Raw genomic sequence first — 21,911 nt, 5'->3', positions numbered from 1 at the left:
TTTGACATTTAAGAATGATACAAATGTTTGATAACTTACAGGCTTATTCACAGTGTATGCAGTCCACAGTGGCATCCAGATATCATGGCTGTATCCACTCACATACTGATAATGGGGAAGGAGGCAATAAATGCTGTTCTTCTGAAGAACTTTGGGTCTCCCATATGGCAAATGGTATGAGGTTGCATTGTTTACTATAATTTAAGAAAAAATGATTGATTCATTCTTCTATAACATTTCTGATGACACAAAGGTTTAAGCCAGCAGAGAAAAAACACAAAGCAAAATGTAAATTAAAGCATTAACAAATAGAGACAGAACTGACAAGAAACACAAGCATGTATTTATTTAAGCTCTTAGCTTCTAAGTGGAATAAAGAAATGTAGAAAATAGTTTTCATTTAGTTTAACGTAGCGGGTCAACATGACCGCTTCATGTCAACATCAGACATGAAAATTCTCATTTCTTTGCAATTTCTTATGAATATAAATCTTTTGAATTCATTTTGCCAGTGGAAAGAGAGCTATTAGGCTAGCAAACATTGAAATGTTTCATAAAATTTCCAGAAACCTTATAGAAAAACATGGTAGTACGAGAATTTTTCATCAAAGACAAACATACGGTTGCAAGATAGCAAAAAACAGATACGCCATATAGTTCAGAAGTACTCAGGCTTTCCACTGAAAACTGTGTGGTTTTTCTCAAGATTTTAATGGGATTCAGATCTAGTTCTTGTGCATAAATGCCACTACAAAAGTATCAATTAGTATCTTTTAAAGAAATGCAGAGAAACAAGAAAAACAATTATGCTTCTGACTTGGCTCACCTACTTCACTTCAAATTGCAATTAACATTGCAAAAATTCCCATTGAAACCAGTAACTTAAAATATAAAACAGGCATAGTTTTAAAAATATTGCTGTCCCTTTCATTTCTTTTTACTTACTTTCATCTGTGGTGAGATTTAACCTCATGTTTACTACTGAAGGATCTGTGATCTGTAAAATATCAGAGAATCCTTCAGAATGAATCAAGTGTTTAGGAAAATCAAAGAAAAGAGAACACACTTGAAAAGGATGATTGAAAGATTTCAAAAGTTCCTACTTACATTATTGCATGTGCATCCCAATCCATCTGCAGGAATCAGATTGGAAACCGGACATGATAAAGGAGATGACTCCTCTTTTGCATGTGAAGGATTGTAAAAAGGTTTTTTTAACAGGTGGTTTAAGCTGCCATGTGTTCCGTTGTTTGGTGCTGGTGTAATACGTAGCAGATCTGTTGGAAATTTTGAAATTTTAAATCATTTTTAAAGCTATTTTAAGACTAGAATAGCATTTTAAATAGACTCTCTTTCCACCAATATGCATTTTCTGTGCATTTTTTCTAAATGTAGAACAAACAGCTTATTCAATTATTTAAACCATTGAGTTAACTATCACTATCTTGCAATTTTCCAGTTTCAAAGGTTCATTGATATCTTCTTCCACTACATCAAGATTCGGTAATCTATGTACTTGAGTACTGTTCATGCAGTTTTATACATTGCCATAACATTCCTGAGATTAAATGATTTTATGCAGAGTACAAACTTGTTTGCAAGTCACAAAATCAAAGAACTGTTGAGGTTGGAAGGGACCTCTGAAGATCATCTACTCCAACCCTCCTGCCAACAGAATCACCTAGAGCACATTGCACAGGATGGCATCCAGGCGCGTTTTGAATATCTCCAGAGAAGGAGACTCCACAGCCTCTCTGGGCAACCTGTGCCAGTGCTCTGTCAGCCTCACAGTAAAGAAATGTCCTCTCATACTCAGATAGAACTTCCTGTGCTTCCCGCTGCCTCTCATCTCTGGGCACAACTGAAAAGGGTCTGGTTCCATCCTCTTGAGAACCTCCCTTCAGATATTTATACACATTGATGAAATCTCCCCTCAGTCTTCTCTTTTTCCAGGTTTAACAGGCCCAGCTCTCAGTCCGTCCTCATACAACAGCTGCTCCAGACCCCTAATCATTTTAGTAGCCCTCCTCTGGACTCACTCTAGTAAGCATACTAGTTTATTGCATTTTAATCCATATTTTCTGAAGAACATACTTCCTAATTGCTTACTGTCATGGCTGCTATGGTTCATCTGAAGCTATGAGCAAGAGTTGTAACTCTCTAAAAGGTTCTTATCTTATCAGGAGTTGGACTTCATGATCCTTATGGGTCCCTTCCAACTTGGGATATTCTATGATTCCATGATTCTATGATCCCCAAATGATTCTACAGACACCACTTCGACAGCAAGCCCACATGGCAGGAGCACTTCTCCATGGTTCTTTAGTGGACTTCTTTTGCAGTCAGTAACAACCTCCAAAGCAGAATAATTTCTGGCAGTTAATCTTTCAGCACCATATAGTAAGCAAAACAGCATGGCTTCCATATTGTATGAGAAAAAAACTAGCTTTTGAATGAATTCACCAAACTTTTCGTTACTCTTCTTTTTCTCACACAACACTGGTATTTGAAAGCACTGCTGGTTTATCACCTTAAGTACTAGATTGTTTCTACTCACCACACATAAGGTTGTAAACCTCGATATTTTCAAAAGGATCCACTTCTGTTTTTTCTTTAAAACTTGGGCCATATCCTAGGAATATAGCCTAGATTGGAAAAAAAAAGTCTATTTAAAGGAACCCAAATTAAAAAAACAATTCAGTTGTATTTCATGCAAATGGGGACACTGGACCAAAATAGTCTTATCACAGTCATAAGTTACAATACAGGACTACTCTGACAAAATAGGCAAATTTTGCCCATTACATATAATTTTAAGAAAAAATATTTTATCTTTTTTTAATATTTTGACACATACTTAGGAAAATTATTGCTTGTTGTGTTTCAAATTCACACATTTTTATATTTTCATTGCAAAAGTTGGTAACAACTCCAATAAACACAGAGTTTTGGCACTCACAGATCCTATTTAAATGCTAATATTGAGCCAGAAATATAAGGTTTGGTTTTGTATTTTTTTTTGCATTCTCAAAAATCTTTGGATAGTTAGGAGCTGATTGCTGTGGCAACAGCCAGCATTAGGGAACTGGGGAGACCCATCTCAAGCTTTGCTGAGACCTAAGTCAGTAACGCCAACAGTACAATTTAGTACTGGACATCCCTTGCTGGGATCTGTAAGTATTTTAACAGAACACTGATACTACCTACAGTCCCACATCAGTTTCTACTGCTTCTTAAGCCGTCTGAGCTCTCTGCCATGAGATGGCAGGAAACATGACTAAACAGGACAACAATCTGTTCTAAAATAATATTCTTATGTTCTCACAATAGAAAAGGAATTTTTAATATATTTTTGAAGACAATATTAAGACATATTACTACTTTATAAAGAAATATTTTTAATCAGTCGTTGTGCCAGCAGCATAAGATTATCTATGATTAATGTCTCTACATCAAGCAGAATTTATTTTTTTTTCCAACACAAACACTGAGTGCAATTCTGATCAGTATATTGACATGTGGTTTTAATACAGTTGTGAAGACCTGGAAGAATCTCATTATTAGGCACAGGATATGGGACTAGTAAGAGGTATACTTGACCTTACTTAAAGGTTCACATCACAGAAAGCACATGGATAATACGTATCTTCTTGAGCTCAAAAGCTCAAGACTTCTAAATAGACCTGTTACAGGACATGAAAGAGACAAAATTTCAAAATAGGCTATATTAATATACAGGCTATATTAATGATCTTTTTGCCCTGATGACATGCCTAAGGCTTGTAAGACAAGCAGAGAAAATGAGATTTAGCTTATTTGAGCACACAGGCCTTCAGATGTTCAATTGGATTCCCAGAGCTTATGGAGATTTTTCAGTCATTGCTTCAGTAGAAAAGGAAAGAACTTAGTGTTCCACATCTGAACACAGTATGCTTGATTTACTGGTTCCATGGAGTTAAGGTGAGCCATGACAAGTTTTACTACAGGATCCCAAAGTAGCTGGACTTGTACACACTGATGAAAGGCAATACCAATATGTGAATCCTATACATGTTCACAGTTTACATGTCTGGATGACAGGTAAGAAAAAGCACAAGGCTAAAACTACTATATATTCTCCTGGTTCGTCTACCACATTCTGATATTCTTCATGAGAAGACACAAGACTTGAATAGAAATCATCTTACCTCCATACTTTTAAATTCATTGTCATAGCCATGGTTACCTCCATCACAAAACGTGTAACTGTTGTCCCTAAGAAGAAACCATCACACACTGTGAATTAAAACGTCACAAATAGAGGCAGATAGTAAGAGTCATCCTAAATCACTGCACTCTTAACAACATCCTCAGAACTGACTCTGAAATAATATTGTACTGCTTTTTGCTCATTCTGTGTTCATGTTTATGAAGAACTCTCCATCTTATACCACAGTTTGCTATCGACAGAAACAAAATGTATTCTAGACAACTATGGAGTGTACAGTGAATCAATGTTTTCAAAATAAATTGCATAAATGCCTGTTTTTGACTGAGGCCTTTACTCAGCAAGAACTTTCACAACAGTGTAATCTTCTTAGGAAGAATTCTTCAGTTATATTCCTTGGTATCAGCAACTTAATATAAAAGCCGTAATAGGAAAATTTATCTGTTATCTTCTGTGGAACAACACAAATAAGACTGCAAGGGATTTTGCCTTACAAGAGAGTGCAATCTCATCATGTATCTTAAAAGGGTGATCTTGAAGGAGAGATGTGCATGTGGGAAGGGGTTATAGAATTATTAACATGCCAAAATACTCTGACTTATGGTGACTAATGCTTGTATTAATTTAACTGTTGCTGAGATACCTGGAAAGATAAGGACATAGTCATCTTTTATTTATTCAACACATACTTGTAAGACCTATGTACCCTGTTTTCAAAGGCACAAGAACACTCAAGCACAGCTAAAAAGAAAAAATGAATGTGATATTTTTCACTGGGCATTTCTTTTTAGGTTCAGGACAATTATTTGGTTGCACCAAATTAAACAATCAAGTTATGTACTGATCAGGCATTTTCTAGTATTTGAATAGCCTTGAAATTCCAAGTCAGATCATAGTTTTGCTATTGTAGCCCTGTATCTCAGAAATACAGTATTGCTACTTACACCACCAACATTGTCCTGAATTTTACATAGTTTTTTATATAGACAGCAGTAAAAATTAGTTATTCTGTGTAGAATGAGATATTTACAGTTCTGAGGTAATGATGTAGTGTGGAGAAAAACTGACCTGGTACAGTAGCAGAGGACCTTGAAAAGGGGAGACACGGAGCATAGCACAGAAGACTACAGACATGAGACGACTACAGACTTGCCCAAGCTGGCCTCTGGAGACCCCAAGGCTACAAACAACTCACCAGTGTTTTGGTGAGTTATCAAAGACATGTAGATCTGGAAACTAATATAGCCATATGTAGAAGTAAAAAAGAGAACAGGAACAAGTATTTAACACATGTAAAGTACACTATACACAGCAGAATGAGATGTAGTGTTGACTTGGAGACCAGTGAAGAATGACGAAGTTATAGAAGTGTGTTAGCATACATATAAAAATGACCTCAGAGTGAAGAAAAAGAAACATCAGCATCATATTCCTACTGATGAAGGATAATAATGCCAATTTCTGGACAGCAGACTGAAGTCATAAGGGCCCAGAAGAACAGTGAGAGGATGACCTTGACACCAGGAAAAGGTCTAGATACTAGGAAGGATTTGTGTAACACTTTTAACTGCATTATTTTTGAGACTTTTTTTTTAATAGCTTTTTTGTTGTTGCCACTGCTGTTGTTTTTTCTGTAAAAATTTGTTCTGGAGTACAAGACTTCTTTGACTAGACTTAAGATTTCAATCATACTAAAATGCATTCTTAGCTTACATTATTCATTTTTACACTTGAAAAAAAAAAATAAATGTAACACTGCAAGTCTTACAAAACAAGAAAGGAGGCATCAATGAATGAAATGAAAAGGAAAAAAGTCACAAACATGATGGTACCTTACAGCCAGCCACTGTCGATCCACCAGAAGATGAACTTTGTCGATACGAATGTTGTTAGCATAATGGAACCGTTTTGGCAGGTTAGGTGTCAGATAAGGCTTGAAGTGCTGAGGGCATCTTTTGCACTGCACAACAAGAAAGGGCCCAGTCAGATTTGTGCAGTATCAAAAATAAATCCATCATTGAGTATTATCACAAACAGTTTGTAGAGAGCTTCTCCAATAACCCTGCCTATCTCATTTTCAGCCCAAGAGGCAATGGAATTATAGTAACCTTACCAATATTGTGGTAAAAGCACTGCTAAGGCTGAAAGACATTTAGTAGTAATGTTTACTCTGTACATTTGTACTAGTGTCACTGGCATCTCATATGTAAGTTCACAAACTACAAGAGAAAGTTCCTAGGTAGTTCATGATTTTCTGTCATCTTCTATTACTTTACAATTCAATAAGCAACAAAGAAAACCAAATATACATAACATAGTACTGTCTAGAGTTTTAGTTGCAAGATTGAACATGTAGATGTCTAGTGCTCAGCTATTAGCTACAGACCTTAGCTCTGACATCCACATTTACTATTTTAACTGCTATATTAACAGGCATACCATGAAGGAGTTTGCCATCAAGACACTAATGGAAACCATACAACATGCTGCAATAATTTAACTGCATATGGTTATCAGGAGCCACTCCACCAGCCAGCAACCACCACAGCAATGTTTCAGAGGTGTTGATCCCATTCAGAAATCTGGGATAACACAGAACAGCTAAAATGTTGAGGGAATTGCTGTTAGAAAGCAGATTAAGCCAGAGAAGAGGGCCTGTTTTATCACACAGGCAGCACACAAGCTATAGCATACTTGGAGTCTGATCTGACATCTTCACCTTTGAGCCCTAGAATTCTACACTATGCACAGAATGACATTCATGTATGAATTGAGAGTAAAATGTCCCTTGGTAGTCATCTATGAAGCACAGTGAAAAACAAGTAAGGATTCAGTGGGTTTGCTAGCTCAGGAGAGGAGATCATTCTGCAGAAGATACTCTAATAAAGGGAAAAAAAATAGAAGAAATCGACCTAATTAACATACAATCCACAATTTCCTTCTCTGCCCCAAACCCTTCTTCTAACAACCTGAAAGAGACAGAACACGGGATGTAACTATCTATGAATAGACAGGGGAAAGGAAGTCTCCTCAATCCAGATTATTCCTACAATACAGAGATGTTGCATCTCACCTTGTAACTATTACCAGTAGCAGTTTCAAGTAGGGTAGAGAACATGCAGAAACTGCTATTGCCTTCACCCTAATGCTCTTTGGTATGACAGGCTCCGCATCATACAATGGGGTAGAAGATGTAACACTGAAAAAGCTCCTTCCTCTATTTCCAGCCCCTGATATTCTACTCCCACGTCTGCTTTGGATGCTGGAACAAAGGACATGTTCTTAGGTATTCAGAATCAATAAGAATTTAAGCAGGAATTTCACCGCTCTCTGAACTTCGGGTGGCTGGCAAAAGCTACGTGTTGTATGGCACAGATGAGTTATTCAAGAGGGTACAGGAAGACCTCCAGTGGTGGTTTATTGGAAATACACTCAGCTGAGATAGCCTAGCACTTTTCTAAGCTGAGTAAATACACAGCTCTAGAAGTATCAGAACATCTGTCCACTGCTTGGACTAGGACTAGTCACAGAATAGAAACAAATCGGCATTGAAGGAAATAAAGGAAAATTATGGCAATACAGAGAGAGTGAGCAGTTTATATCTTTAATTCACTGTGAATTATAAATTTAAAGAAATACAAAAATCAAGCTTCCTGCAAGGATGATAGTTTGCACACCACATATATAACAAGTTAATGTATAATTTGATTAAAATAAACAAGCGAACAAACAAACAAACAAACAAAAACAACAGTGAATTATCTATCTTAAGACTATAAAGAAAAATATGCAGTGTTGCACCTCATCACCTTTCAGTAAAAGAAACTGTCTTGGTCTTCCTATGTTTTGCACTCCATCCTGCACTCATTTGTTTGCATCCTTCAGCACTCAGCTGCCACAGAGTGCACCTAGAAGGAGCAACGGCCTACACAGGAGACACAGGCAAGCTTGGACCTGCTCTCAAGTGCTACACCCACAAAGTATGGCAAAACTATCACTATGGAGACCAGTGGTAGTGCAGCATACCTAAAAGTCCTGCAAGTACTCAAGTCATATGCCATAAAAGATCCTGAAAAAGCCATACTTCCTCATGCCAAAGGTCCGTCTTGCCCAGTACTCTGTTTCCAACAGTAGCCAGAACCAGATACTGAAGTATAAAGAAAGCATATACAAACAAGTCAAGTATTAAATTAATATTCTTTCTTGTACCTGTTCAGCTTCCTCTAGGCTTACTTGTGCATCATGTTTAACAGCCCTTACAGGCCTGTCCTTCTTAAAGTCATCTAAAATCTTCCCTTCTTATTTATATAGTAAGCCTCTACAAAACCCTGTGGCAATGTACTCCACAATGTCAAAATCTGTTGCATGGAAAATTTGCTTTAACCTAGCCTGGGTGCAGCCCTTGTGATACAGAGCTAACAGGGTGTCTATTATTTAAAGCACCACTGTGTTGTATTCTGTTCTATAATGAAGATATACCTTATTTTCTCCATCTGAAGTCAGCTATTTCTTCCATTTCAAAGTGAAGCTCAGAAAACTTCTTTGCTTTGAACAGAAATACAGCACAGCACTCATTTGTGTACTATTTTTGAACAACTTCTAGAACTACCTCCTGTGGTACACTACAATACACTATTTAAACTGGCACTATAATCTCAGTTTTTTACAAACTATGTTTTTTGGTCAGATTCCTATTAAGAGGAACTACGAGGAAAAAATATTAAAATATTTACTCACTGTGAGGTTTTTAACAATTCCTTCTGAGTCAACTGTTAAAAAGAAAAGATCAATCAGCATACATTAAAATAGTTGAAGGTCCAAAGCCTTGCTAGAAAAATTTTAACACACTTTTTCCCTGTAAAATTAAATTTCTTTGTTAGCTTGTGAAGATTATGGTAACATAACCTTCCATGGATAGGAATGCTATGTTTCCAAGAATAACTGCCTGTATACATGATAGCCTGTGACAATACCTGGTACTTTGGGTACATCAAGAAAGACTGTTGAAAAGCTATGGTAATGACTGCCTACACCTAAAGCTGATAAATCATGAAAACCAATTTTTTTTTTTCTCCCTACAAACCTCAGTTTGAAATAGAATGTTCTTTACATTGAATTGGACCTGGACCGCTTGTCTAGTATTCCAATTCCAGCAGCAGTCACAAAGAATCCAGTCTGTTTTAGCATTTTCACCTTCCATGTTTTAGAAGAGTAACTTCAGTCTTTTGACATTAGCTTTCTAAAATACAAATCAGAGCACTTTACAGAAGGAAAATTCTTTCAGAAAGAGTAAGACCATTAGAAGAAATAAGTCAACAATTATATAGAAAATAAAACACATAATAAACATCATTATTCGCTCCTCTGGACTCCTCAGTATACTTTGTTACTCTGTTCCTATCTGACTTAGTCTGTTACTTAAGCCAAGGAAAGTCTGCTTCAGGTTGTATAAATGCTGTGTCTATAAATATAAATACAATTAGAAAAGATCAAAAGAAAGTACAATAGGATTCCAGCTTTTAATTAAAATCTGCTATAATTATGCCTTTTAGAATACTTTATGAATTCTCTAAACTCCCTGAATAGAGCTCTTCCATGGTTTACCTCTCTCCCTTCTTTTCCCTGATACAGAAAGTTTTGTTTGTTTATTTCCTGTTATAGTGCTTGTGCAATCCCAGGATTGGTCCACACTTACAAGTATAATAGTCCTGAGGAACATTGCTTGCTCGAATGCGAGCTGCAGGCCCATCATATATGTAGAAATTAACCTTCTCAAAGTAATCAGTCATGTATTCTAATTGGCTGCAGTAGGTCTTATCCATCCCTAGAGAACAATACAGAAACAGTTATATTTCAAGATACCATAAAGTGATTTATAAAATTGATTAAAACTAGTAAGCACACATATTAGAAGAGAAAGAAAGCAATGACTCAGTGAAGTTTACGTTGAAAAACAAAATTATATACATTACCATGATCAGCTAAAACAATGAGATTTACACAATTGTGCAGGTTTCTCTGTTTAAGTCCCTCCATTAGCATTCCTAGTGTTTGATCTGCTAGCTGTAAGGCTTTGATTACCTGTGAGAGAAACAAGGTTCATTAGAACTTTCCTTTGTTGCTGATTTCAAGTTATCACTTAATCAAGTTATCACTTAAATCAAAGTCTGAAAAAAGCAAGTTTTTCTGTCAGCTTTCATGCTGTTCATATTGCTCCTTTATTTCTTCTGCTCCAGTGCAATTTACCATCACCATTAGAGTAAAGATGTGCAAAATTCCAATACTCTACCACAGAATTTGCTACACTAAGTACATTTTAAAGACTCACATTAGATTTTTTTTCTATTACTTAAGCTTTAAAATATGTTTATTAAAATAAAAATGTAACACATTCAGATAATTTTTCCTTACCCCCAATTTATATAAAATATAAGATTTATAATATTAAATGTCTTTGACATTTATGAAAATTAATGACAATGACAATTAAACTGTCATTGTAGCATGAGAATGTCGTTGTATTAATAACAAGCAGCATTTCAAAAACATTTACATACACTTGTTAACTATAGCATCTAAGGAAACATGGTGCCCTTCTCCAATACAGAGTTCCTTCAAGCTTCCTACAGAAAATCACTGACTATGTGTACTGAATTTACATGGCAAGGTTTTGGTAGTGGGGGTCTGCAGGGGTGGCCTCTGCGAGAAGAATTCAGCAGCTGCCTTATGTTAGATAAGGGCCAGTTTCAGATGGCTCCAAAGGCACCTGCCGCTGGCCAGAGCCGAGCCAATAAGAGATGTCTGCACCTCTGCGAGAGCAGATTTAAGAAAGGGAAAAAACTGCTGTGCAACAGCAGCTGGGAGAGAGGAGTGAGAACCAGCCCTGCAGACCCCCAGGTCTGTGCAGCAGGAGGTGCTCCAGGTACCACAGCAGCAGTTTCCCTGTGGCCCATGGAGAGGCCCCTGGTGTCCCCTGGGGGACACCAGGGGGAGGCTGTCCCCCTGCAGCCCATGGGTCCCACATGGAGCAGATCTCCACGCTGCAGCCCGTGGAGGAGCCCCCAGTGGAGCAGGTGGATGTGGCCTGAAGGAGGCTGCAGCCCATGGAGAGCCCCCACAGAAGCAGGCCCCGGGCCGGAGCTGCAGCCAGTGGAGAGGAGCCCACACAGGAGCAGGGGGTCCAGGGGGAGCTGCTGCCCACCCGTGGGGGACCCGTGCTGGAGCAGTTTGGAGAACCACACCACCACTGAAGTAATATGGGAGAAATCCATCACAACCCACCCTGCAGATCTTCACAAAGAATGGCTCTTCCCTAAATGACATAGCTGACTTACTGTCTCCTTCAAAGAGCAAACAGAAAGGACGATGCTTTACTGAATCTGAGGAATTGCACCCTTCTTGTTCCCCTAGCTGCACTCTCTCAACAATCTTGCATGCACAAATATACAATTATGCATACAGTAAAGGGGTTTTAAGCCCTTTGTGCACAAAGAGAAATGGAATTCACTTTCCAGTCAGGGAGCTTAAAACTGTCCTACAAAGAACAGTTTTTCTGTTCTTGTCCACTACAAGAAAGCCTTCTGTGGAAGATCATTTTCAAAGCTATTACACAAGACCAATCTAGGAAGGAGCTGATATGATAAGCCTGATGTGTTGGGTCTCTCCTTAAAGATTGAACATTTTTCATGCATGCAGGTAAAAAGGAAATAATACAAATTAACAAACACTGAAGTAGAGTTAATGAATATATAAGAGACAATTCTGAGAATTTCCTAGGCCACATGCTTCCAAATATCACTTGTCAATAAAATTGAAGTTTCGTCTAAATGCACTCAACTTTAAACTTAATACTATTTGTAACACTATGAACAGAAATGATTTTCTGCCAGTCCATTTGTATTACGGCTCCTTTGGCTCACACACACTGCTGATCATAACTAAGGGCTCAGCCACAAGCAAGAGCCTAACTTAATGAAAACTCAGAAAACAGTCATGGTAATTTTTGATCTAGTATACTTTCCAAGTTTATAAATCAGATAAGTTTATAGTACGGCACCATTTTTAGTGATATTTAGTCTAGGAAAAACACAAAAACTACTTACGCCAGCACTAACTGGTCCAAATGAATGGCCAGAAGAATCTGGTTCTTCAACATACAAAGTGTAGAAATCAGGCCTCAAGTTACAAATAAATAAAAAGGAAATATTATGAAAATTTGGAGACAGCATTGAAAAAACAAAACCTCATTTGAAACAAAAGGAAATACAAATATAATTTTAAGTAATTTCCTCTAACCTTAAGAAAAAAAGAAAAAGCAAAAACAGTAACTATAATCATCTACCTTCCTCTGACTTTTGTAATTAATCAACATGGACTATTTTATTTGGAATTACATTTTAAGAAACAGTATCCTGTGTCTTTAAAGAAATCACTCAGTAAAACCTCAGAATCTTAGAGAACAAAGCAAGCTGTTCCTTGAGATAAAAATGAAACTACCACTAAAATGACCTTATCCTGCTCAAGCGGTGAGGCTCTAGAAAGTGTCTCCTAACTGCAAATATGAGGACTTTGGTAACAAATCATCATATAAAAGATTTCACTTGTTTACATGTTACAAAGATCAGCATGGTAATCTAAAATTCTATTTAAAAACACACACAAATGATACTTAATCTGTCATTATTTCATTTAAACAACTGCAACAGATACAAATCTATTGGGCATCTAACTGCCAAGTTACAGTCCTAGATCACTACAGTATTCAGAATCTTGTGTCATTTAGAAGATGTAAAAGTCTTCTACTTTGTCATTCTCTGATGCATGCAAACATAGTAATATCCACACTACCACAACCAGTACAGACATCTGCTTTTCATTCTGAATTACTGTCTGCAATTACTTTCAGATATTTAACCTTTCTTGTGTAAGACCTTTCCTACAAAATCCTACACTCAGCCTAGAAACTGAATGTTACATGTTTCACCTAGGGCATAAGACAAAACAATAAAGGAAAACTTAAAAAACAGTACATTCCATTCAGGTACATTGCATCCACAATCTTATGTTGAAAATCATTAACTATACTTATACTACAAGGTCATGTTCAGCAAATTCTCATCTGAGATGGCAAAACATGGGAGATTCCATGTTTCAGAAACACTAATAGAAAGTTCATCTGCAAAGTATTACAACCATTCCAAGCTGTACTCTTACAAACCACTAGGATCTTACCTTTCAGATTTGTTATAATCAAGCCATTTCAGTATTCCTGAAATTCTCTCTTCATATGCAACTGAACTGAAACAAACAAAAAGATATGTCAACAAGCCCTTTCTGATTTGCCCTCCCAATTCCAAGGAATATAAGTATGGAGAAAGAGTCCACCTAGTTACTATGTTACTATATTACTCTAGTAACATAATAAAGTCAATGTATTGTATTTCAAGAATGACATATCTTAGTAAGATACCAGTAATAAGTAATTTGTTATCAATACAGCCTTACAATTATATACTAACTTTAGAATAGCTTTGTAAATGTACAGAACCATGAGAGATTTACTGAAATCACAAAAAATAAAAATAAAAAAAAAAATAATTGCTAATACCAATGCCTTCCAAAAGATGAAAAATTACTCGGTCTAAAGGTCATCTTCCTTCAGTAGCTTCCCTATGCAGTGTCCTTTCTTCAGTTAGTTCCTGCCTTCTATAACCTTTTGCCAGTGTTTCCAAGTTAGTTAAGGCATAGGTTATGTGAAAACTTATTATCAAGTACAAGTACTTTCAAAGAGTTAGTCATTATGTGTAGATTTTAGACTTTATGTGTGAAACTATGGTAGTCTTTGGTATAGCTTGTAGGTGGCTACTATTTACGGGATGCCTTCTCAGTGGGAAATTGGTGGTTTGCACTTGGCTGAAACTTTCAAAACCATCTAGGAGAGGAGAACATACAGTACTTTTTGTCTTTCTTATTGTGAATCACCTAAATGGATTTGAAATTTTTAACTATTAATGGCAGTTCCATGGCAAACACAGGACTATGTGATATGGCACTTGCCACTCAGACTGTTGTTTAAAATTGTAATTATTAAATTAAGTTATTTAGGTATTTAATTCCTTCAACTTTTATATGACAATTTGTATTTTTGGAGTAATTTAGGGGCATTTTCCACAAGCCTTATAAAAACTTACTTGTTGTATATATTGTACAAGTCCGGGTATGTACCATTAATGGGAACATCAGAGCCTGGCCAAAAGAATGTTCCTGCTTTCAAACCTTGGTACATTGCTGTCAGCCACATCTATGGATAAAGATATAAACAAATTATTTTATTGCATTTACACAACTGGAGGGCCTCAGATCACCAGAATCAAAATACATGATTGGATCAGAAATATGGGCTGCAGGTATACATTTCTTTCTTCATCCATACATCATGTATCTAACAAATCCTCATGTTGCCTAACAAATGTATCAGATTTGAAGTTTGTTTTCTGTGTACACATTCTGACGAAACATTGGTAGCATGGGAGTGAGTATGCTGCAGTTTCTTGGGAATTCTCAGGAAAAAAAAATCATACAGGTATTTCCATAGCTGCCAACAGGTAGTGTGTCCTTTTTCCCAATGACATATCCTGCAGAATGGATATGTGGATCCAGTGGAATGAATCATAAAGATGGAAGATATGGTTTCTAGTTATATAACTTTATTATTATAGGGTATATTTCTCTTCATTCTAAAGAGTGCAGTTGTGGTCCCTACTGAATCCTTCAGAAAACAACAGCACCAGAATTTGTATACTTGGGTATACTATAAACACGACTACACACATATATATATAAATATGTAATCTGTATGTGTGTATATAATTAAATATATATGTATGTTAAACATATACATTAAGCATATACTACACATGTAAATAATTTTTTTCTATTTTTGTACTACTTGGTATTTCTAGTAAATTTATAATATTAGCTATAACCACAGATACAATCAAGAGGTAGGTTTTCTTGATGAAATGAGCCACATTTTACACAGAAGCATTCATTTAGATGGAAATGAAGTTTCTTGCTATCCTATTCCTTGTTTTTATATGCCTGGACTTTATAAGTGTATTTTTAAATGGATATACTTTGGAAATAGATTTGCAAATTTCATTGTTTAGCTAATTGTCAAAAACTAACTAACCAACCAAACAAGCAAATACAACCTACAAAATAAAACCCTATCAAAAATTTACTAAGGTTTCCTGTGGCAAGAATACCATTCCGATAACAGCCAAAATATTTAAGGATTTTTCAGAAACTGTCCCATTAAGAGAATTCTTAAAGTCTCTGAGTCAACATTTAAAGAGTTCTTTTACCTTCAGAAAGAAAACTGTTTTGTAGGCAGCCTATAATATGAACCCTAAAGGACATTTAGTATGTACTGCAAGTACATCACACAACTTTGCATTTTATTCTCTTTTTGTTTTGTTTTATAATATGACGCATGATCCCTTAGACATAGAGGAACACCATGAATGGAAGGTAAACCTACCGGCTGTCCCTTCCACCACTCAGGCTGGAATTTTTCAGTCCCTGAAAGTGAGAAGTGTTTGTTCAAGTCTACATCATAAATGTTGTTATCAATAATGCCATGAGATTCTGGATACAATCCCTGCAAAATGAAAACAAACAAACATAAAACTATAAATCTTAAAATCAAATGAAACCTAAACTATGTTGCAAGTATTGCAATTATTTTATGGCTGTTTTATCACAGAAACAGAATACATTTCCTATCTCACATAGTTCATCAGATTACTTCCAGTAAATTCAGTGTGCCTTGCAAGTTCTCCTTCAGTTTCTCTGTTTTCTCCACAACCCCATTAAAAGCTGATATGCTATAGATTAAGTATCAGATATGTCACATGGTGACGTATCAGCTGCCAAACCCATCCTAACACAGACACTCATCAAACGGCAGCGCCCTCACCCCTATTCACCCCTATCCAATTAGACTGACAAAGATCAGGAATAACAGGTTCATAGGCCAGAATCAGATGACATACCTACATAAACACGTAGGTATGCCTCTTTCCTTCTACAATGCCGCATGTACTATCTCAGCATGTCTCTTTATATATCACTTCTATAGCCTAAGTTCCTATGTTCCACAAAAAGATTAGTTAATTCCTTGGTACCACAAAATCTTTTCTGTGTCATATAGATAAAGAAAAGTATAAATAACAAATTCTCACTTACTGTGACAATAGTATAGTGGTTTGGAAAAGTTTTTGTAGGGTAAGCAGCTCTCATGTATTTTGAATGTGTGCCACATGTTTCTGCAACAGATTACAGAATTAATATAAGTTTCCTTCCTTTTTTTTTTTATTTGAAAACTAAGTCTTAAAAGCAAAAACAAACAAACAAACAAGCAAAAACAAACAAACAAACAAAAAAAACAAACAAAAAAAAAAAAAAACAACAACAAAAAAAAAAAAACATCACCACAGTCAGCTGCTCAGTTGTCCAATTGCTATTGTATTAGACAGGAAATTTGACCCAAAAATAAGACACAAACATTCTGGTGTTTCCTTGTGGGCTAGGCCTACACTCGATTGCCATCGAACACAGGACAATCAATTCAGCTGCCTGAACCCTATGTGCTTGAGGTCATTTGAGGCATCTTTAATGATTCTGCCCAGTCTCCATGCGCTGCTCCTGCATCTGGTCTGCCAACCTAAGTAGATGTCTCTCATACTTCAAATCACCCTGGCACTGGACATACATATTTATGTAACCAGACTGAAGCCTCAGGTCAGCTCAGGCAGGACAATCTGCAGAGCTGTCTGGTGAACAGAAAGACTCATTTGCAACAGCACTGGAGTCCAATGCCATTTTAGATACCCTCAGATATCCAAGACATACACAAGAAGCCAGCAGTTTTGATGTAAGATCAATGGGAGACCTGTGCCCTGACCTAGACGCTGAAACCCACCCAGTCCTGTGGCACCCTCTGTAGGCTGAACTGACATGCTCTCTAGGCACTTGCACCATACTGCACAGACTGTATTAACCATAAATGCACTTACTACAATGGACATGTAGATATCTTATATATAGACATCTCCAAGAACATATCTAAATATAGGTGCCCTGCTCTGGACTGAATCTCATCCCAAGTGCCTAGGAAGGCTGGACATGCTTCAGGAATGAAAACTTGAAGGCACAGGAGTTTGTAGCAAGATGGGTGTCATTCTCTTTTGTTAGGTGACAAGTGATAGGACGCAAGGAAACAGACTCAGGTTGTGTCGGGGAGGTTTAGATTAAATTTTAGGAAGAATTTCTTCACGGAAAGACTGGCATTGTATTAGGCTGCTTGGAGAAGTGGTGGAGCTGCCATCCATGGTGGTATTTAAGAGACAAGTGGATGTGGAGCTTAGGGAAATGGTTTAGTAGTGGACTTGGCAGTGATGGACATAGGGTGATCATTAGAATTGATGAGCTTATGGGTCTTTTCCAACGCAGACGACTCTTTGATTCTTTCTCTCCAACCATTGTGCCACATTTCAGCAATTAATTTTCAAAGGCACTTACCACAGCTGAACATATGTAATAGCTAAATGCACTGCAATTCAACTTATTTATCCACAAAATAAAAGCTGTGAAGACTCTAAGATGCCTTAATGCCATTTTTAATATGTCATGTGGAGAAACAACTCTGTATTAATCTGTAGTCAGCTGATTATTTGATTCACACAGAAGCACAATTTATTAGTTGATATAAAGCATTTCCATTAAATAATATAATTTTTTAATTGAACAAGTTCAGCTAACCAATTGAAAGCCTGGTACTCAACAAAACGGTTCTAGTGTTGTTCAGAAAAAAAGGCTTATAAAGAATGTTTAAAGAGGGACTGAATAATTGACAAATGAGAAAATCAGAAGAATTTTTTTACAGATTTGTCTTGAACAGTAAAGGAGTTACTTTCATAATATATATTCTGTACCAACTTGCTTGATTAGCTGTATTGAAAATGCTAGGTTAATGGAGTCCTAGAGAGGAAAATATTTTATGGTACAAATCAGCTTTAAAGTCTTCCTTTTGCAAAGAAAGGAAATTCCCTTTCTTACCCACAGTAGATTACTGAGAAATATAAGCATGAGCGTGTATAAGTAAATATTAAAGCTGACCACAGGTATTGAATTAGAACTGATCTTGTTTACAGGGATTTCTTGGAAACATACACCTAGCATGGTTTTCATGCCTTAAGTCAAATTGGCATTTCCTTTTCACCTCTTTCAAAAGACTGGAATTGAACACTGACTTCTTCATGCATGATTTCTTCACTGATTCAAATTCCTTCCATTGTCAGAAAGACAGCAAAGAATAAAATATTTGCACAAGAAGTCATTTGCACATTGTTTTTAGTTCAGGCCCCTGGATATCCTTTGTAATCCACAAACAAGATTGTTTACTATTCAGTAAGCAGAACATAATATATTCAGAACAGACACAAACACTGTCAATTTAGACTATTACTGCTGAGAAGAAATGAATAAATTCACAGAGATTTTGTCCAGGTACAAAGCATCTTGAGAGTTTCCTAAAATATTCAGGAAATTTGAATACAAAGTGTGCACTAATGGTTTTCAATTTTCAGAGCCCTCTACAGCACAAGCTAAAGAAATACCTAGAAACAGTTGCTTGAACCTTACTGCAATTACATCGATACGTTAATTTATACCAACATGTAAATTACATTATATTTAAGTCTAAGATAAGAATATTCACTGTCATTCTCTTAAATATTCAGCTCCTTTTTAATATGTTAAAATATCTGACTTGGAAAAGTGCACCTTTGAGGGATACTTTCCAATAACCTAATGCATTTTTTTTAGTATTATACTTTAATTAAGATCTCGTTACCTAATAGAATTTTTACTGGAGTACAGAACATGTATGAAATCCTTTGCTGGAACTATTTTTCAGCCTTAAACTGTATTTGAATGTACATTTCAAACTAGTTATTTAATAAAACACTGCAGGCCAATATTAATGGCCTTCTTAAAAAAGAGTCTTGTTTGCTGTGCACTCAAATACAAGAATTAATGCAGAATATGAAATAATATAAGTATACAACTGATAAGGGAGACGTGATTTGGGATCTTCGTATTGTTGAGCAACATGTGAACAATGTAGCAGCAAAAAGGACTAAGTACAGAGGTTGCATGCAAATTTTTAAAGAAAACAGTCAAAGCACTTGTGGTAACTTACTGAGTTTTTCAATATTTGGCAGCAACGAACCCCAAGTTTGCAAGTATTCTGCTCTAAAACCATCCATTGAAAAAAGAATAAGTGGTGGCACATCAAACCTGTAGGAAAATACAACTTCTTGATCATTAAGGAGTTTGAAGAGTTATTGACTTGTTAAAGTCTTTAACAACAAAACAAATTCTATTTCTAAAAACAGTATCCAGAACTCCCACATGATTCCAAGAATTAAAGTCACAGTGAGAGATAAACAAATAGCTCAAGTACAAACACACAATACTCATGAAAAAGAAACCACTGGAGACATAAAATACAAGCTACTCATTATATATACAACCCATGAAAATAAATTGTTTGGTTCTTTTTCATCTTTTAATCACAAATATAAATCTACAGACTATCATCCAAATTCAAGCCCAGAGTACAGAACAGCCAAAGCACTTCTGGACATAGTAGTGTTGAATTCTGTCTCTTCTCTCTTTACACACCTTAAAAATCTTTCAGGGCACTTGCACAAGACTGTAAAAGTACAGCAATCACCCAGCAGGCAGCTAAGATCAGTTGGCCTCTGGGCTGGAAAGAGTAATCTCTCTGCACTGCCAGGTTTGTGCTGTTTACCTTACCACATTTGCTTTGTGAAGACATCAGTGGGCAGTCCAGGTTCTCTGTGGATTTTATCTTTCAAGTTAGCTCTCTCATTGAGGTAAAGAAAGCTTTCTTACCTCAAGTCCACTGACACACTGCACACAAAGCTAAGAAAAGAATGCAGCTGCTATCATGCCATAGGTAAGATTTAAAGTAAGCGAACAAGGATCAAAAGCCTCAGATCTGTATTTATATGGAAGGTATGATAACATGTGTGCAAATTGAAATTGATCTGTAGAACAGTGTTTAGATTATTGTTGTAAATGTTCTAATTGGGAAGTGCTACATGTGAAAAAAACCTTCCAAGTTATTAGACATGTTTTTTTTTAACCAATCTAAAAGGACTGATGAAGAAAAAAAAATGCATTAGGAGATATAAAATGCTAGCACTACAGCATTTTACTTGTAACACAAAGAGAAAAAATCAGTGGGATCAAGTTATCTAGTTTTGCAATTTGGTCTTTTTGTTAACCATCATTATGTATCTCACTGTTTCCTTAGAAAAAATAAAGCTTACAATTGAATGAAAAATGTAATTTGAAATAAGTCTCGTTATATGTGATATCTAAAATAAATAAAAATAGAACCAATTATTTGTAATTTGTAGAAATGGTTCAATACATAAACCTGGAAAACATTTGAAAAGAACTACTATTGATTAAATGCAGTTACTAACATGTGACTGAAGAATTTTTTGGAGTAATACTTTGAGTGATGATTATAAAAATAAAGTTATATATTCATATCACACAATATCACAAAAAATAAAACAAACTATCCCAGTTTGTTTCTCATTCACCATAGTCTTTCCAAAACACTAAAGTACACTGTCATCAAGAGTTTGTATACAAACATTTTGCATAAAATAGCTTCCTGATTGAAGTTTGAAACAAAATGGAGCTTTATATAGCTGTGTTGTTTACAGCATTTAAAGAAGCCTTCTTCCTCCACTAATGTCTAAATTCTAGCCTATGAATCTCTGTGAACTCCACAAGTTATTTGTTAACCTAAGAAGTACGTATCTTTGTACCTATGCTTGGAGGTCCATGCAGGAACCCATAAACTTTAGAAAGAGGCTGCACTACTAAAGGTATAATTGTTATAATTAAGTATAATTCGGCAGTAAAGTAGATATCATAATAATAACCTGACAGATACTGAGACTGAGCCGAAAAATAATTCATTTTATCTTGAGAACAACTTTTAAACTACGTTTCTGCCTATCCTATACATATAACTTCTGCCTGTAGATATAAAATATCTTTATAAAATAACTACAGGTGGTCATCAGAATTTCCATGTTCCAGATATTGCAGACATAGCACTACTTTCATATCTTCTTTTTTAATTAACCTTTCTTCTCATATGTTCTTTGAGTAAAAATAAATAAATGAATAAATCTTTCAGATAAAGAATTGCCATCATAAATTCCAAGTTATCGTAGCCTGCATAAGCTCATAGAACGTCAAGATTGAATTATCAGAGATACTGTACTAACAACATAAAATGGACTATGAACAATTTGTGGTACGTAAATTAACTCTAACAATTTTTCCAGGTATTTGGAAACTGACTTGTAATCTGGATTTGAACTCCTGTACTCTGCTCTGAGCTGTAAATGATAAATGGATGTGCAACAAAATTACATACGCTCTAGAAAAACAAAATGTTGCTAGCCATAATCTATTTCTATAGAAAATATATTCTTTAGGCAGGCATCTTATTCTCAGTAATTATAAAAATCTCTTAAAGACCTACTGTGGCTGAGTGAAGCATTTCTAGGAAAGGAAAGGAAAG

General features: G+C 35.9%; 1 protein-coding gene across 1 annotated transcript in view; it reads right to left on the bottom strand.

Moving 5' to 3' along the window:
* The window catches only part of ENPP3 (ectonucleotide pyrophosphatase/phosphodiesterase 3), a 41,830-nt gene that overhangs the window by 10,974 nt on the left and 8,945 nt on the right, over positions 1 to 21,911 (bottom strand). Inside the window, exons 6-20 of the mRNA XM_084284685.1 lie at positions 19,473 to 19,570; positions 16,457 to 16,536; positions 15,750 to 15,869; positions 14,398 to 14,507; positions 13,439 to 13,504; positions 12,310 to 12,382; positions 10,180 to 10,288; positions 9,903 to 10,031; positions 8,945 to 8,976; positions 6,040 to 6,167; positions 4,188 to 4,254; positions 2,558 to 2,645; positions 1,108 to 1,277; positions 946 to 997; positions 40 to 194 (exon numbers count right to left, since the gene is read on the bottom strand). Of these exons, the coding sequence (XP_084140811.1) occupies positions 40 to 194; positions 946 to 997; positions 1,108 to 1,277; positions 2,558 to 2,645; positions 4,188 to 4,254; positions 6,040 to 6,167; positions 8,945 to 8,976; positions 9,903 to 10,031; positions 10,180 to 10,288; positions 12,310 to 12,382; positions 13,439 to 13,504; positions 14,398 to 14,507; positions 15,750 to 15,869; positions 16,457 to 16,536; positions 19,473 to 19,570 (1,477 nt within the window). The remainder of the gene's footprint in view (positions 1 to 39; positions 195 to 945; positions 998 to 1,107; positions 1,278 to 2,557; positions 2,646 to 4,187; positions 4,255 to 6,039; positions 6,168 to 8,944; positions 8,977 to 9,902; positions 10,032 to 10,179; positions 10,289 to 12,309; positions 12,383 to 13,438; positions 13,505 to 14,397; positions 14,508 to 15,749; positions 15,870 to 16,456; positions 16,537 to 19,472; positions 19,571 to 21,911) is intronic.

The sequence above is a fragment of the Netta rufina genome (assembly GCF_964035555.1).
Source record: "Netta rufina genome assembly, chromosome: 3".
Taxonomy (NCBI): domain Eukaryota; kingdom Metazoa; phylum Chordata; class Aves; order Anseriformes; family Anatidae; genus Netta; species Netta rufina.
This window is presented reverse-complemented; position numbering and strand designations above follow the sequence as displayed.